The 17944-nt window shown below is 50.2% G+C and overlaps 1 protein-coding gene across 1 annotated transcript in view; it reads left to right on the plus strand.

The window, feature by feature from the left end:
- Positions 1-17163, plus strand: part of ZNF496 (zinc finger protein 496) — a 35107-nt gene extending 17944 nt beyond the window's left edge. Inside the window, exons 5-8 of the mRNA XM_049648355.1 lie at positions 6468-6600; positions 7232-7339; positions 8343-8456; positions 13970-17163. Coding sequence (XP_049504312.1) covers positions 6468-6600; positions 7232-7339; positions 8343-8456; positions 13970-14706 — 1092 coding nt within the window. The 3' untranslated portion in view covers positions 14707-17163. The remainder of the gene's footprint in view (positions 1-6467; positions 6601-7231; positions 7340-8342; positions 8457-13969) is intronic.
- The last annotated feature ends 781 nt before the right edge of the window (positions 17164-17944 follow it).

Genomic DNA, 17944 nt, shown 5'->3' on the forward strand with positions numbered 1-17944 from the left:
AAAAAAAAAAAAAAAAAAAAAAGAGAAGAAGAAGAATGAGCAAGATTTAGCACAGGAGTGTGTTACATGTTCCCAGTTCCTGTGAAGATCTTCAAATGTTTTGTTGAACTTGCGCCCAGAGTTACCTGTGCCAGTTTTTTCTCCCTTGCAGGGATTATGCTGTACATCCTTGCTTCTCCCTGACATGTGAGCATTTCCCCATATGAGACAGAAGTCCCCGGGGGTCCCAGGGTGGCTGTGTCAGACTCTGTCAGCAAGTAGAGCATCACAGATCCACCACCTGGCCCTGGCACTGGGGTTTGCTTCCATGATGCTAACTTTGTCCACTGTGATTAGTTCCTATTTCCACTTGGGGTCTGTTCCCAGACACCCATCCAAGGCTAAAGTGAGCAGTTTCTACATCTCCTCCACTTTTGTCTTCAGAATCTGCAGAACCAGAACCACACTGCCATCTGAGAGCTCTGATTTCTTTTTTTTTTCTTTCAATTTTTTTTAATGTGTCTTTATTTTTGAGAGAGAGAGACAGAGTATGACTGGGGGAGGGGCAGAGAGAGAGGGAGACACAGAACCGAAGCAGGCTCCAGGCTCTGAGCTGTCAGCACAGAGCCCAATGCGGGGTTCTAACTCATAAACCGTGAGATCATGACCTGAGCCAAAGTCGGATGCTTAACCGACTGAGCCACCCAGGTGCCCCTGAGAGCTCTGATTTCTCAACTGTTTACCAACAGGGGCAGTTACCACCTTCAAGGAGAAAAAAAAACTTTTTCCTCCACTCTGTTAGGCTCAGTGCCCCCTGTACATTGAATTGACACAATGCAGAGTCACAGGATTAAAAAGATTTATTTCCTGTGCCTGTGGGTTGCCTCACAGAAATGAAATGAAAACCCCAAGAAGGCAGTCAGATCCGCAGGCTGACTGATGCACCATTTTAACCCAAGGCGGTAATTGCAGAGAAGTGACAAGACAGAGGAAAGGGATTGTTAGCTCAGAGTGTTGGTAAATTATGGGAAGGCAAGTATTTGGAGAGTAATGGAAAACAAGGGTTACTTGGTCAAGTGTGTTTTGTTGTCTCTGGTCTGGTAAGAGTCCAGTTCTGTCCTCTCTGGAGATAAAGAGTAATTTTGCCCTTGCGGGTGGGAGACCAGGGTGCTTTTCACAGGGAAGCTTCATGTCCTTCATTTAGGCAGATGGGGGAGAGTAGAGAGCTTTTGTTTTGTAAATGTTTATTTTGAGAGACAGAGAAAAGTATTGTGCAAGTGGGGCAGGGGCAGAGAGAGAGACAGAATTTCAAGCAGGCTCTGCACTGACAGAACACACCCTCCACAGGGCTTGAACCCACGAACCGTGAGATCATGACCTGAACTGAGGTCAAGAGTCACTCAACCAACTGAGCCACCCAGGCGCCCTGAGTAGAGAACTTTCTCTGTGATCCTGTTTCTCAGTTGACTGAAAGTCCTAATGCCAAAGTGGTGTATTTGGGATGGACCTTCTAATCCCCTTTGAAACCAATATCAGATTCTGTCCTGCAAACCCATGGCTTTCTCAGCTCCATCTTCCATCCTGTGGAACTCGTCTTGGGAGGACAGGCTTCCATCATACCGACCTCTTCTGGGAGCAAAGCCACTTACAGCTTGTTCAAATGCCGCCTCTCAGACTCCTCCATAGACCTACTGATGCAGAGTGCATCGTTACTGAGATGCCTAGGTGGTTCGTAGGCATATGTGAGTTTGAGAAGCCTATTCCAAACTCCTGATTCGACTTCACACATTTTTGAAATACTCTATTAGTTTATTTATTTATTTTTTTAATGTTTTAATGTTTATTTTTGAGGGAGAGACAGAGCATGAGCAGGGGAGGGGCAGAGAGAGAGGGAGACACAGAATCCAAAGCAGGCTCCAGGCTCTGAGCTTACAGCACAGAGCCCGACATGGGGCTTGAACCCACAGACCATGAGATCATGACCTGAGCTGAAGTTGGACACTTTTAAAAACTGACTGAGTCTCCCACGCACCCCAAGTTTGGATAGTTTTTGACAAGTGTCTGCACTCACATAACTATGACCCCAGTCAACATAGAAAACATCTCCTTTCCATCAAATCCCCGAAGTTCCCCTGTGCCCGTTGCAAGTCCTGCTCTCACACCCAGGCCAGCCATGATCTCCCTTTTGCCACTGTAGATGATTTTCTCTCATTCTAGAATTTTCTGTAAATGGAATCCTACAGCACGTGGTCTTTTGTGCCAGGCTTCTCTTACTCAGCCCAGTGATTTCAGCATCACTCACATGTCTATCAATTGTTCCTTTTTTATTGCTGAGTAGTATTCCATTGTACACTGACAGCTGGTTTACCCAGTCACTTGTCAACCCATATTTGGGTCCTTTCCACTTTGGCCATTATGAGTGAGACTTCTAGAACACTTAATATGTCTTTTTGTGGATACAGGTTTTTATTTCTCTTGGGCGATTATCCAGAAGTGGAATTGTAGGGTAAGGATGTGATTGATTATATGAGAAATGGCTGTTTTCTGTGGTGGTTTACCACTCAACACTCCTACCTAAATGAATGAGAGTTCCTTTTGCTACGCATCTTCACCATTTACTGGTATTGTCATTTTTTTTTTTAAGAAAAAGTGTATATTTTGCCCATTAAAATAGGTATCTTATTATGGTTTTAATTTTCAATTCCCTGTTGACTAATGAGGTTTTTCATCTTTCCATGTGCTGTGGATCATTTCTTTTAATCTTTCGTGAAGTGCCTAAATATTTTCCCTGCTTACTGGGTTGCTTACTGCAGTTTTGTGTTTTGTTTTAAGTAAGCTCTACACCTAATGTGGGGCTTAAACTCATGGCCCTGAGATTGCATGCATACCAACTGAACCAACCAGGCGCCCTTCCCCCCCCCCCCCCAACCATCTTACTGTGTTTCAAGAACTTTGTAAAATAGGAGTGCCTAGGTGGCTCAGTCAGTTGAGCATCTTGATTCTTGATTTCGGCTCAGGTCGTAATCCCAGGGTCATGGGATTGAGCTCTGTGTCAGGCTCTGTGCTGAGCATAGAACCTGCTTAAGATTCTCTCTCCCTCTGCCCCTCTGTCCCTCTCCCCTGCTCACACTCTCTCTCTCTCTCTCTCAAATAAAAACTAAATTTAGGGCGCCTGGGTGGCCCAGTTGGTTAAGCATCTAACTCTTGATTTCGGTTCAGGTCATGATCTCACGGCTTCATGGGTTTGAGCCCCCCATTAGGCCCTGTGCTGACAGCACAGCGCCTGCTTGGGATTCTTTCGCTCCCTCCCTAGCTGCCCTTCCCCCACTCATACTGTCTCTGTCTCTCAAAATAAATAAATAAACTTAAAAAAATTTTTTTTAATTAAAAAGGACTTGTAAAAAAAAATATATATGTGTGTGTGTGTGTGTGTGTGTGTGTATATATATATATATATATGCTGGATAAAAGTCCTTTGATATATTATTGGAAATATTTTCTATCACTCTTCTACAGTTTGCCTTTTCAGTGTTTTGATGTCTTATGAAGATTGGACATCAGAGGTCCCATGTTTTTCTTTTGTAATATATACTTTTTATGTCCTAACGAATCTGTCTACCCCAGAGTCACACAGAATTTTCTTCTGGAAATTTTATAGTTGTGATTTTTTCCATATGGGTCTTTGATTCATTTCAAGATTTTGTTGTTTTTGTTCTTTGTTCTGGTTTTGGTTGGGGTTTTTTTTGTTTTGTGTTTTTGTCATGAGGTGTGAGGTTTTGTGTTTTGTTCTGTTTTTTCAAACAGTTCATTCTATACCACTAATATTACTGATTTTTTTAATGCAACACATTGGATTTTTTTTTAATTTTAAAATTAAAATAATATTAATTTTTCTTTTATAAGAGACACATATGTCCGCAATTTTAAACAAGCTGGTTAAAAAAATTAGGAAAAGGAACCATGAGAAAATAGAAAAACGTGCAAAGAAAATACACGAGGATTTCAAAGAAGACAGATGCAGATTGGCCCATAAACCCATGAGAAAAATGTTCATCGAGAAAAGGGTAGTTCCACTGCTGATTGCTCCTTGCCCACAGTGTCATTAGAACCGTAGACGTGGCCTTGCCAGGTGTTGGCAAAGGTGTGGGTGAACAGTACAGGTGTGTTGCCTGTGGAGTACAGTTGTGGGTACCCCACTGGAAGAACGATGTGGGAATATTTAATATTGGGGAAGAGGTGTGTTCATGTCGACCCTGGAGACACTTGCTCGTGGGCAGGGAGACTAATGAGGGAGTTCATTGGACCGTTGCTCTTAGTAGCAAAGAATTGGGGAAAACCCGAACGTTATTGACAGAACCATACTCTGAAATAAGTCCATGTCCTAGAGCTAGCTACATACTACACGCTCAGGGCAGTCTTCAGCCACTAGGGAAAAGTGTGCAGAACGAAAGAATCCTCGCACAATTCTCCCAAACAGCGTGTTCCATGTTGTTTCACACACATTTTTGCATATATCTCTGAGGATTCCTTAGGAAAATTTCCCAGAAGTAGAATGGGTGTGCTTCTGTTAGCATTCTCCCAAATGTCCAGAAACATGCATTTCTGCTAAGCACGTGTAAGGACCCGTTTTCCTACACCCTCCAGGACCCAGAGGAGCATAACACTTATAATCTTTTTAATCAGATTTAACCTTTGCTTGGGCAAAGAAAAACCAAGAAGTAATTGTAAACCTACGACTGTTAAATTTCACTTATATTCCTGATGATTGACCTTTAAAGAGTTTATGGGGCACCTGCATGGTTCAATTGGTTGAGCATCCGACTCTTGATTTTGGCTCAGGTAATGATCTCATGGTTCATGGGTTCAAGGCCCACATTGGGCTCCATGCTGATGGTGCAGAGCCTGCTTGGGATTCTGTCTCCCTCTCTCTGTGCCCCTTCCCTGCTCATGCTGTCGCTCTCTCAGAAATGTGTGGATAAACATTAAAAAATTAATAATGAAAGAAATACTATGAATTCTCTTTCATGTTTTTAATGTTTTATTTATTTTTGAGAGAGAGAGTGAGTATGAGCAGGGGAGGGGCAGAGAGAGAGGGAGACATAGAATCTGAAGCAGGCTCTAGGCTCTGAGCTGCCAGCACAGAGCCTGATGCAGGGCTCAAACTCACAAACGGTGAGATCATGACCTAAGCTGAAACCAAGAGTTGGATGCTTAACCGACTGAACCACCCATGTGCCCCCAAAATGAACAATGTTTACATGACATTTATTGTTACCATCCATTTGTCTTGTAACATTCACAAGAAACTTGAAACCCTCACTTCATGCTTCAGCTGGCAGAGATCTTGTAGTTCCATTTTGCAGAGGATATCTTCATTTATTTATTTTTTTAATGTTTATTGTATTTATATTTGAGAGGGAGAGAGAGTGCAAACGGGGGAGGGGCAGAGAGAGAAGGAGACACAGAATCTGAAGCAGGCTCCAGGTTCTGACCTCTCAGCACAGAGCCCAGCATGGTGCTCGAACCCACAAACTGCGAGATCACGACCTGAGCTGCAGTCGGACGCCTAACCGACTAAGCCCCCAGGTGCCCTTCTTTATTGTTATGGTATCCTGGTATTATATGCATATGCTATCACTTTTTAAATTAAAAATTGCCATGGTTCATGACTCAAAGTATAAGAAAAGTCTCCTTGTCAGGACACCTGGCTGGCTCGGTCGGTGGATCATCCAACACTTGATCTCAGCATCCTGAGTTCAAGCCCCACCTTGGGTGTGGAGCCTATGTAATTTAAAAAGACAGTAATAAATTTTTTTTTTAAGAAAGAAAGAAGGCAAAGTCTCCACGTAGCACTAACCATAGGCCCCTCTATAGCAGCAGGCAGCGTTCCAGACTTCTGGACACTTGGCACATGGGGACCATCTAGACCACCTTCTACATGGGTGCTTTTTCCATGGGTGAATCCCTTAGAGGGATTCCTTCTTGGTACAGACAGGCCCTCGTTCCTCCTCACCCGTGTGTGATGTTCCTGCTGGGAAGTAGCTTAGTTCTAAGACACTGGGCACAGATGTCGGATTCTTTCACTGTCACCTGGAATCATTAATGCTGCAGTGAACAAGCTTGTACTTTGCACATATGCAGCGTAAACTCTAAAAATGCAATGTCTGCATTGGTGATTCAGTTGGACACCCCCCCCCCGTGTACCCACCTCGGAGCTGAAGGTGTCAGGCTGCCCCAGCACTGACAAGGAAGCCAGTGAATGATCCGTGGCCATCCTGTCCCCGAGAGGCATCTGCCATTGGGATTATGCTGAACCCGATCCGTGTGAGGTCATCTCAGGCTACAGCTGGGGCAGCCTCTCTGCCTTCCCTTCCTGGGGCTCATGCGGCTGGGGTCTCGAGGGGCTCTGCCCTCCATCCCAGCTTGCTTTCCCCTGGTTCAGAGCTTCCCTGGACTCAGGCATCCTCGTTGTCCCCCTGTGGTTTCAGAACCGGGTTTCTCCTTTCAAGGATATGATTTTCTGCTTCTCCCAAGAGGACTGGTCCCTTCTAGACCCTGCGCAGACGGGCTTCTATGGAGAGTTCATCATCGGGGAGGACTGTGGGGTCTCGCTGCCTCCAAGTAAGACTTACCCCCTCTCTCCTGAGGCCAGAGACTGGGGGGGCCAGCATCTGATTGCTTTTCACCCCCAGACCTCATGGGCACTTTGCAGATTGACCATCACCCACCCTCTGTCTGCTACATGTAGATCAGGCTCGCCTGGCTGTTTCATACAAAACCAAATGCAACATGTTTCCTGTGCGTCTGGTTTTCTGCCATTTTTTTTTTTTTTTTAGCGTTTGTTTATTTTTGAGAGAGCAAGAGAGACTGAGCATGAGTGGGGGAGGGGCAGAGAGAGAGGGAGACACACAAAGCAGGCTCCAGGCTCTGAGCTGTCAGCACAGGGCCCAATGTGGGGTTCGAACTCACAAGCCATGAGATCATGACCTGAGCCACGCAGGCACCCCTGGTTTTCTGTCATTCTTCTATGGCTGTCTTCATGTCTGATTTCCTGACAGCCCCAAAGGATATGCGCTCATCCCAAAGCTCTTCCTTTCATGTGCTCCTTTTCCTGCTCCCTCCCTGTGTGCCCCATGGCCCCTCATGGCCCCTGCGGGTGCGTCTGCCCTGATGCGGAGTTCCCCCCCTCCATCTGGCCTGGGCTCCTGTGCAGACACCTCAGTGACAACTGTGTCCTCCTCTCCACGAACAGGTGACCCGGGCACCCAGCTGCATCTCTCCCAGGGAGAGGAGAACGAGCCCCGGGTTCCAGAGTTGCAGGATCTGCAAGGGAAGGACGTGCCCCAGGTTTCTTACTTGGGTGAGTGATGGTTGTAGAGCTGGGGGGAGTTTGCTGCTGGCCAGGGCAGGCCAGCCTCTCCAGCCTCCCTCTGCAGCTCAGTGTCCCTCCCCCTCCCCCCCATCCCACACTCTGTCTTGCTGGAACATGCCTGGCCTCTTCCCTGACTCTTCCAGAAACACTGTGAGGTTTCAGTTCTGTTCGGTGTGGGGATCACTCTGCCCTCAGCCAGAGTCCAGGGTGTGACAGAAGTCTTTCTTCTCACTGTAAGCAGTGCTGGTTTGTGCCGAACAGGTGCCCCCCTGCCCCCAACTCCCACATGTGAGGTCAGGTACTCTCCAGAACTGAGGCCGGGGAGGAGGAGGAGGAGGAGGAGGAGGCCATAGCTTCTCCTGGCCAGGCACCAGGCATAGCACCTCTGGATGCCTGGCCAGTCTGGTTTATGTGAGGAAACCAAGGCACAGAGAGGTGCTGGGGCTTAGTGGACAGCAGCACAGCTCAGCAGCATTTTCCCACAACCTCCCTGCCCTGGGGCAGTCCATGTCACCAGAACTCCGTGCCCCGATGCCATGAGAAGTCCACCCCTTCAGGGAGACACGCTTTGCACAGTATGGGCAGCAGCTCCACACCTCGGCCCCTCTGGGACCTGAAGCTGGCAAACCAGACCAGGCTGTGGCTCACCACCACCAGCTGGGACGAGGTGCAGACTCTCCGGCACATGGAGGCGGCGGCCTCTGTGCTCCCTCTGCCCCGGCTGGGTCTGTATCCGTGGGTGCAGGGCCCTGTGCTGAAGCCTGCACAAACCCCACCACAGAGTGGCGGTGAGCACAGGGATGCCCTCAGGACCAGACAGCATCCACATCCACACGGATTCTGTCTGGTGTCAGAGCCCATGTTCCTGCTGCTGGCCATTCTGCCTTACCAAGCGGCTGCCCAGGGCTGCTCCCAGATCACAGCAGGGCATATATATGTGAGGCTGGCAACTGCAGGGCAAATCATTTTCTCCATTTTCTTCTCTGGAAAGACTTCCCAGGTCTCCAGCCATTCCAGGTGGAAGAGAGAAGGAAACGGGATGAGCTGCAGGTGCCCGAGTTCCAGACCTGCCAGCAGACGGCACTCACCCAGAGCACCTGCCCAGGTAAAGAGGGTGGGGAGACTGGGGGGCGGTGTGCAGTGTGTTTGCGAGCAACAATGTACATGGTAGGGGGTGTAGCATGGTGTGTGCTGGTGTGTAGTGTGGTGCGCGTGAGCACATGTCTACCTGCCTGTGTGCTGTGTGGTGGGGTCCGTGTGTGTGTGCCTGTGCACTTGGTATCCGGTGTGAGGCATGCGAAAGTGCACGCGTGTGTAGTGTCCAGTGTGGTGCATGTGTGCGGCTGGGAGGTAGGGTGGGGTCAGGAACTGGACTCTTCGGGATCCCTACCAGCTGCAGCTGCTTGGGCTGGTTCTGTTCTGCCTGGATCCCTCAGGTTTGGAGAAACTCCCTTCCTTGCCCTCCCTCTGCAGGTTGAAGCAGGGCTATGATGTAGGGTCAGAGTCCCCGATCTGAGTCCAGGAATTAAGACCAGGTCTGGGATGGCCGAGTTGAGGGGCCCTCTGGACAAGGAGGCAGAGCCTCACAGGAGTGGCCAGCATGCACTCTGAGCTGTGATGGTGAAAGTCACCACCTGCAGAAGCAAGGACTAAAATACAGCCAGCCTTATTGGTCTCGGGATTCAGACCTTCTTCCAAACATCAGACCCAAGCTCTGGTTCTCCCTAGAGCCCACTGGGTCATGGAGATTTCCCTCAGTTAGGAAGACGGGCTAATGCATGATCTCTTTGACCCGTGGTGGCATTTGGAGGCAAGACTTGCGTGGGATTGTGGTATTTCCATGCAGCTTCATGCAGGGCCCACAGTCATTTATGTGTGTGTTTGTGTAAATCTGTGTGCTGAGGGTGATCGTTCATGCAGGCTTCAGCAATACCCCCAGAGGCATGTTGGGTCCTTGCTGGCACCTCCCTGCCCACAGTGTGTCTCACCCCCACCGGCGTCATTTCACAAGGGGGACAGATGTTCACCAACATGGAGTGCTCTCACCTCCACTCCCCTTCCTGGGTCCTGACACAGAGTCTCTTCTGAAATGGCACAATCCAAGGTTGCCATCTGAGATTGGGGAGGTGCTGGATTCCCAGGAACAGGCACTGGTTTTGTTTTGGTGGCCCATGCTGTGTGACATCAGGGGAAGGGTCTGTACCTGCACAGCCGTGCCCACGCAAGATGCTACGGTCCCTTCCATTCGTGCCAATCACCAGTGTGTCTCAGTGCTGCACAGAGATGGAACATGTCTTTTTGCTTCCCACGTTTCCTCTGTGTGTCGACTAGTTAATATTCGTTCATCCTTGTTTTTGTTGGCTTTTCCCTGTTCACATTTGGTGAGCTCTGTTTAGGGCCCAAGTGCAGCACTACTGTAAGTTCTCAACGAGATTGTGTGCACTGGGTCCTTCTGGCACCTTCCAAGATGCATACTGTCTTAGCACAGGCTGATTCTGCAAGACAGTGTAGATGGGGCACCTTAGACGAAAGGGATTTATTTCTCACAGTCTGGAGGTGGGGGGAGTCTGAGATGGCAGTGCTAGCACATCCTGTAAGTAGTTAGGACTCTTCCTGGCTCATAGACGCTTGCCTTCTCCCTGTGTGCTCTTGGAAGGAGACAGCATGGATCTGTCCTGTCTCTTCCTCTTCTTGTAAGGGCTCTCATCCCAACGCAAGGGTCCCAATACCATTAGGTCCCACTGTCTAAACCTAGCCACCACCACCCCCCACCCCCCACAAAGGCCGCACTGCCTAACGCGGGCTCGAAAGTATGAGTACTGGGGGAGACAGATATCTAGCCCGTAAGAGGTACTGTGATGTCTCTGTTGTGCATCTGGGGCACGTGGTCCAAAGTCAGGGGCCCAGGAACACCCTGCACTGCAGATATGAAGCCATGTGGTCAGATGCACAACATCTGGGCTATGCCCTTCACATTACCAAGCTGGTGTTCTCTGAGAGAATTTCATAGAAACTCAACATTAAGGGCCTCTTACATATATGCACACGATTCTTCCCACTTTTTTTAAACTTTCTAGGTCTTTCAGCCTGTGATTCTTGTTCTGCATTTTAAAAATGTAAATTTATTCATCGTCTCCTGTTTGGTTTTTTGTCTTGTAAGTAAGCCTCCCCATTCTAACATTCTACGAATATATTTTTTATAATGCCTTTATTTTTTTTTTATTTACTTTCAGTCCACGCTGCCCCTCAGCCCCTCTGGCTCTTGGGGGTCTGTTCATTTCTAGTGCACAGAGTGCTCTTCAGGACATGTCAGCTGCGAGCCAAGGCATGTGCCTCTGCTCCCGGCTCACACGCCGGTCTGGCCATTTCCTGCCTGCAGCACAGCCTGGCCACAGCTCTCCTGAAACCCAGGGCTGCTTTCTCCCTCTGCTTTAAATTTTTCACCTGCCAAACGGCGTAATCATCATAGTTGCCAGGTGGGGTTACGATGGTTCTTTTTCCTTTTTTTAATGTTTATTTATTTATTTTGAGAGACAGAGAATCCCAAGCAGGCTCCACACTGTCAGCACAGAGCCCAGCATGGGGCTTGAACCCACAAACCATGAGATCATGACCTGAACTGAATTCAAGAGTCTGGACACCTAAAGGACTGAGCCCCCCCCCCGCCCCGGGTGCCCTCAGATGGACTCGTTGTTGAGGATTAAATAGTTCATGTAAAAGCACGTAGATAGATCAGTAATTCTTGCCTGTTACCCCACCGTTACCCTACTACTCAGTTCAGCGCCCCTGCGTCCGCCCCCACACACCTTGTTACTCATCAGTGCTGAGCCAAGAGCCCCCGTTACTCTCTTCCTGCTGCTCTGGGCACACCTCGGAGTCTCATGTTACCTACTAGGGATTCTTCACATTGTTGTATTGATGACACACAACAGCATTACTGTTGATTTCTTCCTCCCTCTTCAGAAGCTCCACGTCTATTTTTGTTAACTTTCTGATCTGAGTGGATGTCCTCCCATGTGCATTCTATTAGTCTCGGAGGGCTGCGATACCAAGATACCACAGACCGGGAGGCTCAAACAAGGGTGGATTTTCTCAGAATTCTGGAGGCCGCACAGCTAGGATGAAGGTGGCCGCATGGTGGGCTTCTGAGCCCCCCTCCCCCTTCTTGGCTTGTGGATGGCGGTCTCCCTGTGTCTTCTCGCAATCCATCTCTGAGTGTCTGTGCCCCAATCTTCTTACAAGGACACCTGGTGGAGCAGGTCCTGCCCTAATGACCTCATTTTAACTTAATTCCCTCTTGAAATGCCTTATTTCCAAATATGCTCATATTCGGAGGTACTGGGGTTAGGACTTGGATCTATGGGTTTTTAAGGGGCTGCAGTTCAGCTCATTCCACCCTCGTGTCCTGCAAAGTCCATGTTCTCTTCCCATGCAAAGTGTATTCACCCTCTCTGGACATCCCTTAATCTCTTCCAGCACCAGCTCTGCATCTGTAACCTTATCTGAATGTCCTGTAGATCAGGTAGAGGTGAGACCCAAGGCACATCCTCTCTGGCTGTGAATCTGTGAAACCACATGTCCAGTGCTGTACTTCTCAAAGTGCAGTCCTCAGGCTGGCACAGGATAGACCTTTTCATCCCAAAAGGGGAAAATTGGGAAGAAGAAGAAAGGTTCCCAAGCACGTTTGAGGCCCAGTAGGGCAAATTCCATTAGAACTTAAGGCTTGGGGTGCCTGGGTGGCTCAGTTGGTTAAGGGTCCGACTTCGGCTCAAATCATGATCTCGTGGTTCATGAGTTTGAGCCCCACGCCGGACTCTGTATCGACAGCTCAGAGCCTGGAGCCTGCTTCAGATTCTGTGCCTCCCGCTCTCTGCCCCTCCCCTGCTTGCACTCTGTCTCTCTTTCAAAAATAAACATTAAAAAATTAAAAAAAAAAAAAAAAGTTTGGGGCACCTGGGTGGCTCAGTGTGTTAAATGTCTGACTCTTTATATTGGCTCAGGTCGTGATCTCATGGTCATGAGTTTGAGCACCAAGTTGGGTTCTGTGCTGAGTCAGCACAGACTCTTGGGATTCTCTCTCTCTCTGCCCCTCCCCTGCTCATGTGCACACTCATTCGTTCTCTCTCTCTCTCAAAAATAAATAAACTTGAACTTAAGGCTTGGGATCAATCTCTGGCCAGCACTCTGATCGCCCTTGGGCCCCAGGCCGCTGTAGCATCCTGTCTACCTGGGGACGGCCATTGGAACCAGCCCTCTTTCATCAAGGCTGACTCCCATGTGTCTCCAGATAGCTCTGCTGGCCTACTCTGTGGAATCCCAGGAGTCTGACGACCTTCCTAAGGTCTCTTGCTTTTTAGTCTGAGTTGGCAGCGTCCCTGCTCACAGTGCAGTTCACAGGCATTCAGGTCACCAGACCAGAGGGTCCTCCACAGCTCTTCCCTGGATTGCCTCCCCTCCGTGGGTTACACCCAGAATCCCTTTACCAAATGGTTATCCGGCCACTTGGGCATTCTCTCCAGAGCATACTTTGTAATTTTTTCAGTGTGGATAAAAGTGGGAATTTTCCAGGTTCTCAAGTCTTTATTCGCCAGTCTCATGTTATGCTGTGTCCCCTTACCCTAGTCCCCTTAGGAACAAGTGCTTCATGGCCCTGCTGCTGCCTGGTGTCTGCCCCATGCTCTGTGGCTTCTGGGTCCTGCTGCCCTGCTTCTGTCTCTCCAGCTCCACCCACCCTCAGGTTCCCTAACCTCACAGAATGCTCCTTCCTCCAGAGACTAAATCCAGAATCAACATATTTCTGCTAACATCTCAATTCCTGCTAAGACCTCAAGGGGGTCTCGCAGCACTCCCCGCCGCCCCACCTCAGTCCCACATCTCACACAGTGAGGAAACAGACCAGATGGGGAGCTACGTGGTGGGCCTGGGGCTACGACTTCACCCCACTCGCCACCCATCTTCCAATATCACAGACTCAGGATTCATGGAGTCTGCCCACTGCAGTCTAAAGTACAGAGCAGCTCTACCCATCACCACTGGGGGCGGCTGGCAGGTGTCAGAGGTGACACTGAGGAAAAGCTGACCTGGGTGTAGGGTACTGTTGAACAGCCCTGAGGTCAGCACAACGAGCCTGACTCCCCTTCAACCCTGAGCCCAGAGTGTGTCACCCAAGTTTGCGTGTGTATATAATTTGGCAAATAATACATGAGTGATTTATGTCCAGGAACAAACAGGGCTGTTTATGTCACAGGTGCCACAGAGCCCCTGGAGCTTGTCAGTGCTCAGCACATGGTAGCTGGTACCTTCCTGGCACTGCCTTTCTAGAATATGGTGTCTTTCTCTTTCCTGACAGCTTTAACGTGCCCTATGACATTAGGTAAGTGGTGTTAACTGATGTGTAAACGGCCAAGACTTCATACTGACAAATACAAAGTCCTTAGAGCTTGTAGGGGTCTCTCCCTAGAAAAGGAGGAAGGAAAGGATTGTGTGATGGGGCCTTAAGGGATCAGGACAGGGAAGGGGAAGAGAATCTACTCTGAACCTCCCTGGGGAGCCTTTGCAGGGGCAGAGCTGTGGCATGGGCAGCAGCACTGATTGAACTTCCGCGTGGCTTCCCTGTAGCCGGAGGGGATGCGCTGACCCCCGAGAACGGCCTGGACGAGGAGGTGACCATCGAGATCGTCCTGTCCAGCTCTGGAGACGAGGACTCCCAGCTCGGCCCTTACTGCACTGATGAGCCGCGGGGCCCGGCCGAGAAGCCGCGCAGCCTCCCCGCCTCCCACCGCAGCGGCGCAGAGCCCGGGGACGAGGTGCAGACGTCATCCAAAAAGTCCTACATCTGCCCCAACTGCGGGAAGATCTTCCGCTGGAGGGTCAACTTCATCCGGCACCTGCGCAGCCGCAGGGAGCAGAAGCCGCACGAGTGCTCGGTGTGCGGGGAGCTGTTCAGCGACAGCGAGGACCTGGACGGGCACCTGGAGAGCCACGAGGCGCAGAAGCCCTACCGCTGCGGCGCCTGCGGGAAGAGCTTCCGCCTCAACTCGCACCTGCTGTCGCACAGGCGGATACACCTGCCGACGGGTGGACTGGAGCCCGTGGCGAAGACCGAGCCGAACGCGGCGGGGGCCGTGGGCGGGGGCCCGGACGGCCTGCTAGCCTTACAGTGCTGCGACTGCGGGCGGGCGTTCCAGCGGCCGGAACACCTGGCGCGGCACCGCAGCAGCGCGCACCTGCGGGGCACGGCGCAGCCCTTCCAGTGCCGCTACTGCGTCAAGAGCTTCTCTCAGAACTGCGACCTGCTTCGCCACCAGCGCCTGCACTTGAAGCGCCGCTCCAAGCAGGCCCTTAACTCCTACTGAGGCGGCCCGGCCTGGCCCCTCCCGCGGTGCACCTGCCCGGGACAGAAGCTCCGTCCTCCCATTCTTCGCTCTCAGGTAGAAATGAGATAGTGGCCGACTGAGCATGCGCTCTGTCTCGGCCGTGCCAAAAAGCGGGGAGGGCGCGTCTCCACCAGCTGTGACTCTTCATCTCTGCAGGTCTTAGAGAACAGTCACTCCAGAGCTTCCCTGGCAGGGAGGGATGGGACCACCCCCCGGGGTCTGGCCCTTGCCAGCCAGTGTCAAGTACACTCCCTTCCCCTGTACTGAGGTCTGGGGGTACCTGCACTGCTGTCTGGCAGCAAGAAGCTTGGGGTGTGCTGATGGGCTGAGGGTGGCAATAAGGCAGGGCCTGTGGGCCTGTGACCACAGGGCCAAACACACCAGGCCACATCCTGTCATCAGAAGGCTGAGTCTCCATCACCTCTTGGCCCATAGAAACAACCCACTGCTATCAGGCAGCCCTTTTCAGGCTCAAACCGTGCTGGGGGGCTTTATAGCTCCTGCAGAAGGGAAACTCCTACCCTTTTATTTGTGATGGTGTCTGCTTATTAGGGAACAGGAGCTTATCTAAGGCAAAGCCCCATTTTAAACTGTAGCACACCCGCCCCTAAATGCTGTTTCCTTGTACCCTTGAAGGGTCTCCATAGGTGGTTTTGGGTGGACGTGCAGTCCATCAAGTCCAAGAAGGGGGGGACGCTCAGCCCCCAGTGAGGGTGTCCTGTTGTGTTTGTCTGGGTGAGCTGAGCCGGGAAAACAGAACCTCACGTGAAGTCATGCTCATGCTCTGGGTATGTGACTTAGTGTGCTGGTTGTGGTCGTTTGCAAGGGCTCCTGCAGAAACCAGATGCCTTAAACAACAAAGGCATCATCTCAGTTCTGAAGGCACAAGTCCAAGATCAGGGTGGCCGCTCCCAGGGGAGGGTTTATTTCATGCGTCGCCTGTCGCCTGTCCCCGCACCCCAGGGCTTGCTGGCAATTGTTGGTACTGCATGGCTTCCAGAAGCATCACCCCAGCTCTGCTGTATTCTCACATGGTGCTCTGTGTGTGTGTCTGTCCCTTTCTGGAAGGACTGCATCCATATCTAAGGTCTGCCCGTCCTACTCCCGTAGACTCCCGTCTTAACTAATTACACCTGCCGTGGCCTCAGTTCCAAAGAAGGTCACACTCCAGTGTGCCAGGGTTAGAGTTGTGGGGGTTGGGGACACAGTTCAGCCCACAATACCACATGGTCACGTAATGGTCTCATCCCCAATCCACACAAGAACCAATACAAACACTGTAGCTAGCTCTTCCTTCAACCGGAAGCACTATTCAGACCCAAGCTGCTGCTTTCAGGGCGGGGTGTCCTCTGCACAAGAGCCTTCAAAGTTTGTAGCCTGGCATTCTGGATGGGGAGTGGAATCTCAGTCATGGATGGCTGTGGTCTTAATGCTTCTGGGAGAACTGACCATGTCCACTAGGCCCAGTGACGAGAAGGCCTGGGGACTGGTGAGCAGCTGTGGCCAGTTGTAAAAGCCAGCAACCGGTCAGGTGTTCTGTATTATTTATACACCTGCCAGTGTCTCCTTGTCATTCACTTCATTGTCCTGTCAAGACACCACTCCCCCAGACCCAATGAGAGAGTCCCAAGGTCCTACAGTTAAATGATGGCTGTGCCTGTGTAAGGGCAGCTTCATACCCAGGAACAGTAAGTGTCATAAAACCATTTGGTCGTACCCTCAGTAATAAATAAACTATTGGGGCTCTTTGTTTCAGAAGAATTTGCCTCTTGTATCAATCTGCCAGGAAACGGGGAAAATAAACCCCCCAGATCTTTTAAGGCTAATAAGAAAGTGGAAAACTCCAAATAGAAGCCAGACGTTGTGCACATTTGTCTCGTCCAGCTGTGCTTTTGCCCAAAGGTCCATTGGTGAGTGTATTAACCCACCCACTTAAGACACGTCTACAAGGAGCATTGCTTCACTTACCTGGTGTATTTTACATGTGAAATCTGATTGTAAGTAAGGAACAAGTGGAATGTAACAGAACTGAAACCTAAAGAGAGGCTGTGTGTTTCTTGAGTATCAATCAGACATCGTGAGGCAGCCTCTTGATTCCCTGACCCAAAGCTGACCAAGGCGCCCAGCAAACCAGGAGTTGACATTGCTCCTGGGAACCGTCATGGGTGATGTAGCTCAAATCCCAGGTTCATCTGTGCAGAAGAAGCCAGGGCTGCCTGCATTGTGGAAAGCTGCAGGTAATAGGAGGGCTGGCCCACTTGGTTCCTCCCTCCCTCTGTGGGCACTGGGCAGGCAGGTGAGGGGTCTCTACCTGGCCATGGAGGTTCAGAAGACGAGACTTCTCGTCTGAGAAGCGTCTGCCCTCTCTGTTCCTCTGATCCCTTGGCATTGTTCCCACAAACTGAACAGGTGCATAATAAAAACTCACTGAATTAATATTCGTGTTAGACTTTTAATTTTAGTTAAAAAAGTAAAATGCACAGCTGAGAGAGATGGTCAGTCAACAGGCCAGAACAGTAGGGCTTCAGGTATAATGATCTTGAAAATGTTCCTTCTGGACATCAGACATCCCCGTGTGAAACCTTTATGTCTCAGATAGTTTCCGTCACCTGATCTGAGCCTTCTCTGGAAGAGAAAGGAAGTCACTCTCTCTACACCAAGGGTAAGTTGCACTCCTGGTTACACCATAGCTATTTCACTGAACTTTGCCCATTTTTTAGTGCATCCTTTGTCTCCTGAACTCTTGCCATTCCTAAGTCACGTTGTAACACTGATGGGAGAGAAGGCACAAGTCCACACCTGACTTGGACTTGGACGTTGGTCCAAGTTGCTCTTCTTCCCTGAGATGGTTTCCTTCCTCCACCAAAAGCAGAATTTGGACCATGCACAAGCTCTTCTATTTGCAGTGTAATGTAGGGGATTGGATGACCCCCAATCCTCTCAAGCCCAGGCACGTTGTCTTTTGGCAACAAAAGTTGATCCTGTTTTGTCTTAAAAGTGATGGTGTGGCCCACTGGTGCTCCTTGCATCAAGACTACATGTTAAGACATGTGCTCAAGAAGGCAGGCTGGCCAGGAAGGGAGTACTGGGGAATCTTCGTGATGCCACATTGCACAAAGCTCTCTACCAAGTAGCAGAGTCACAGGAAAGGTAGGAGATTCAGGGAGAGTCCGAGATTGTCTAGCACCTCATTCTGAAGCAGATAAGGTACAGAAGC

Source organism: Panthera uncia (genome assembly GCF_023721935.1).
Source record: "Panthera uncia isolate 11264 chromosome A1 unlocalized genomic scaffold, Puncia_PCG_1.0 HiC_scaffold_17, whole genome shotgun sequence".
Lineage (NCBI taxonomy): Eukaryota > Metazoa > Chordata > Mammalia > Carnivora > Felidae > Panthera > Panthera uncia.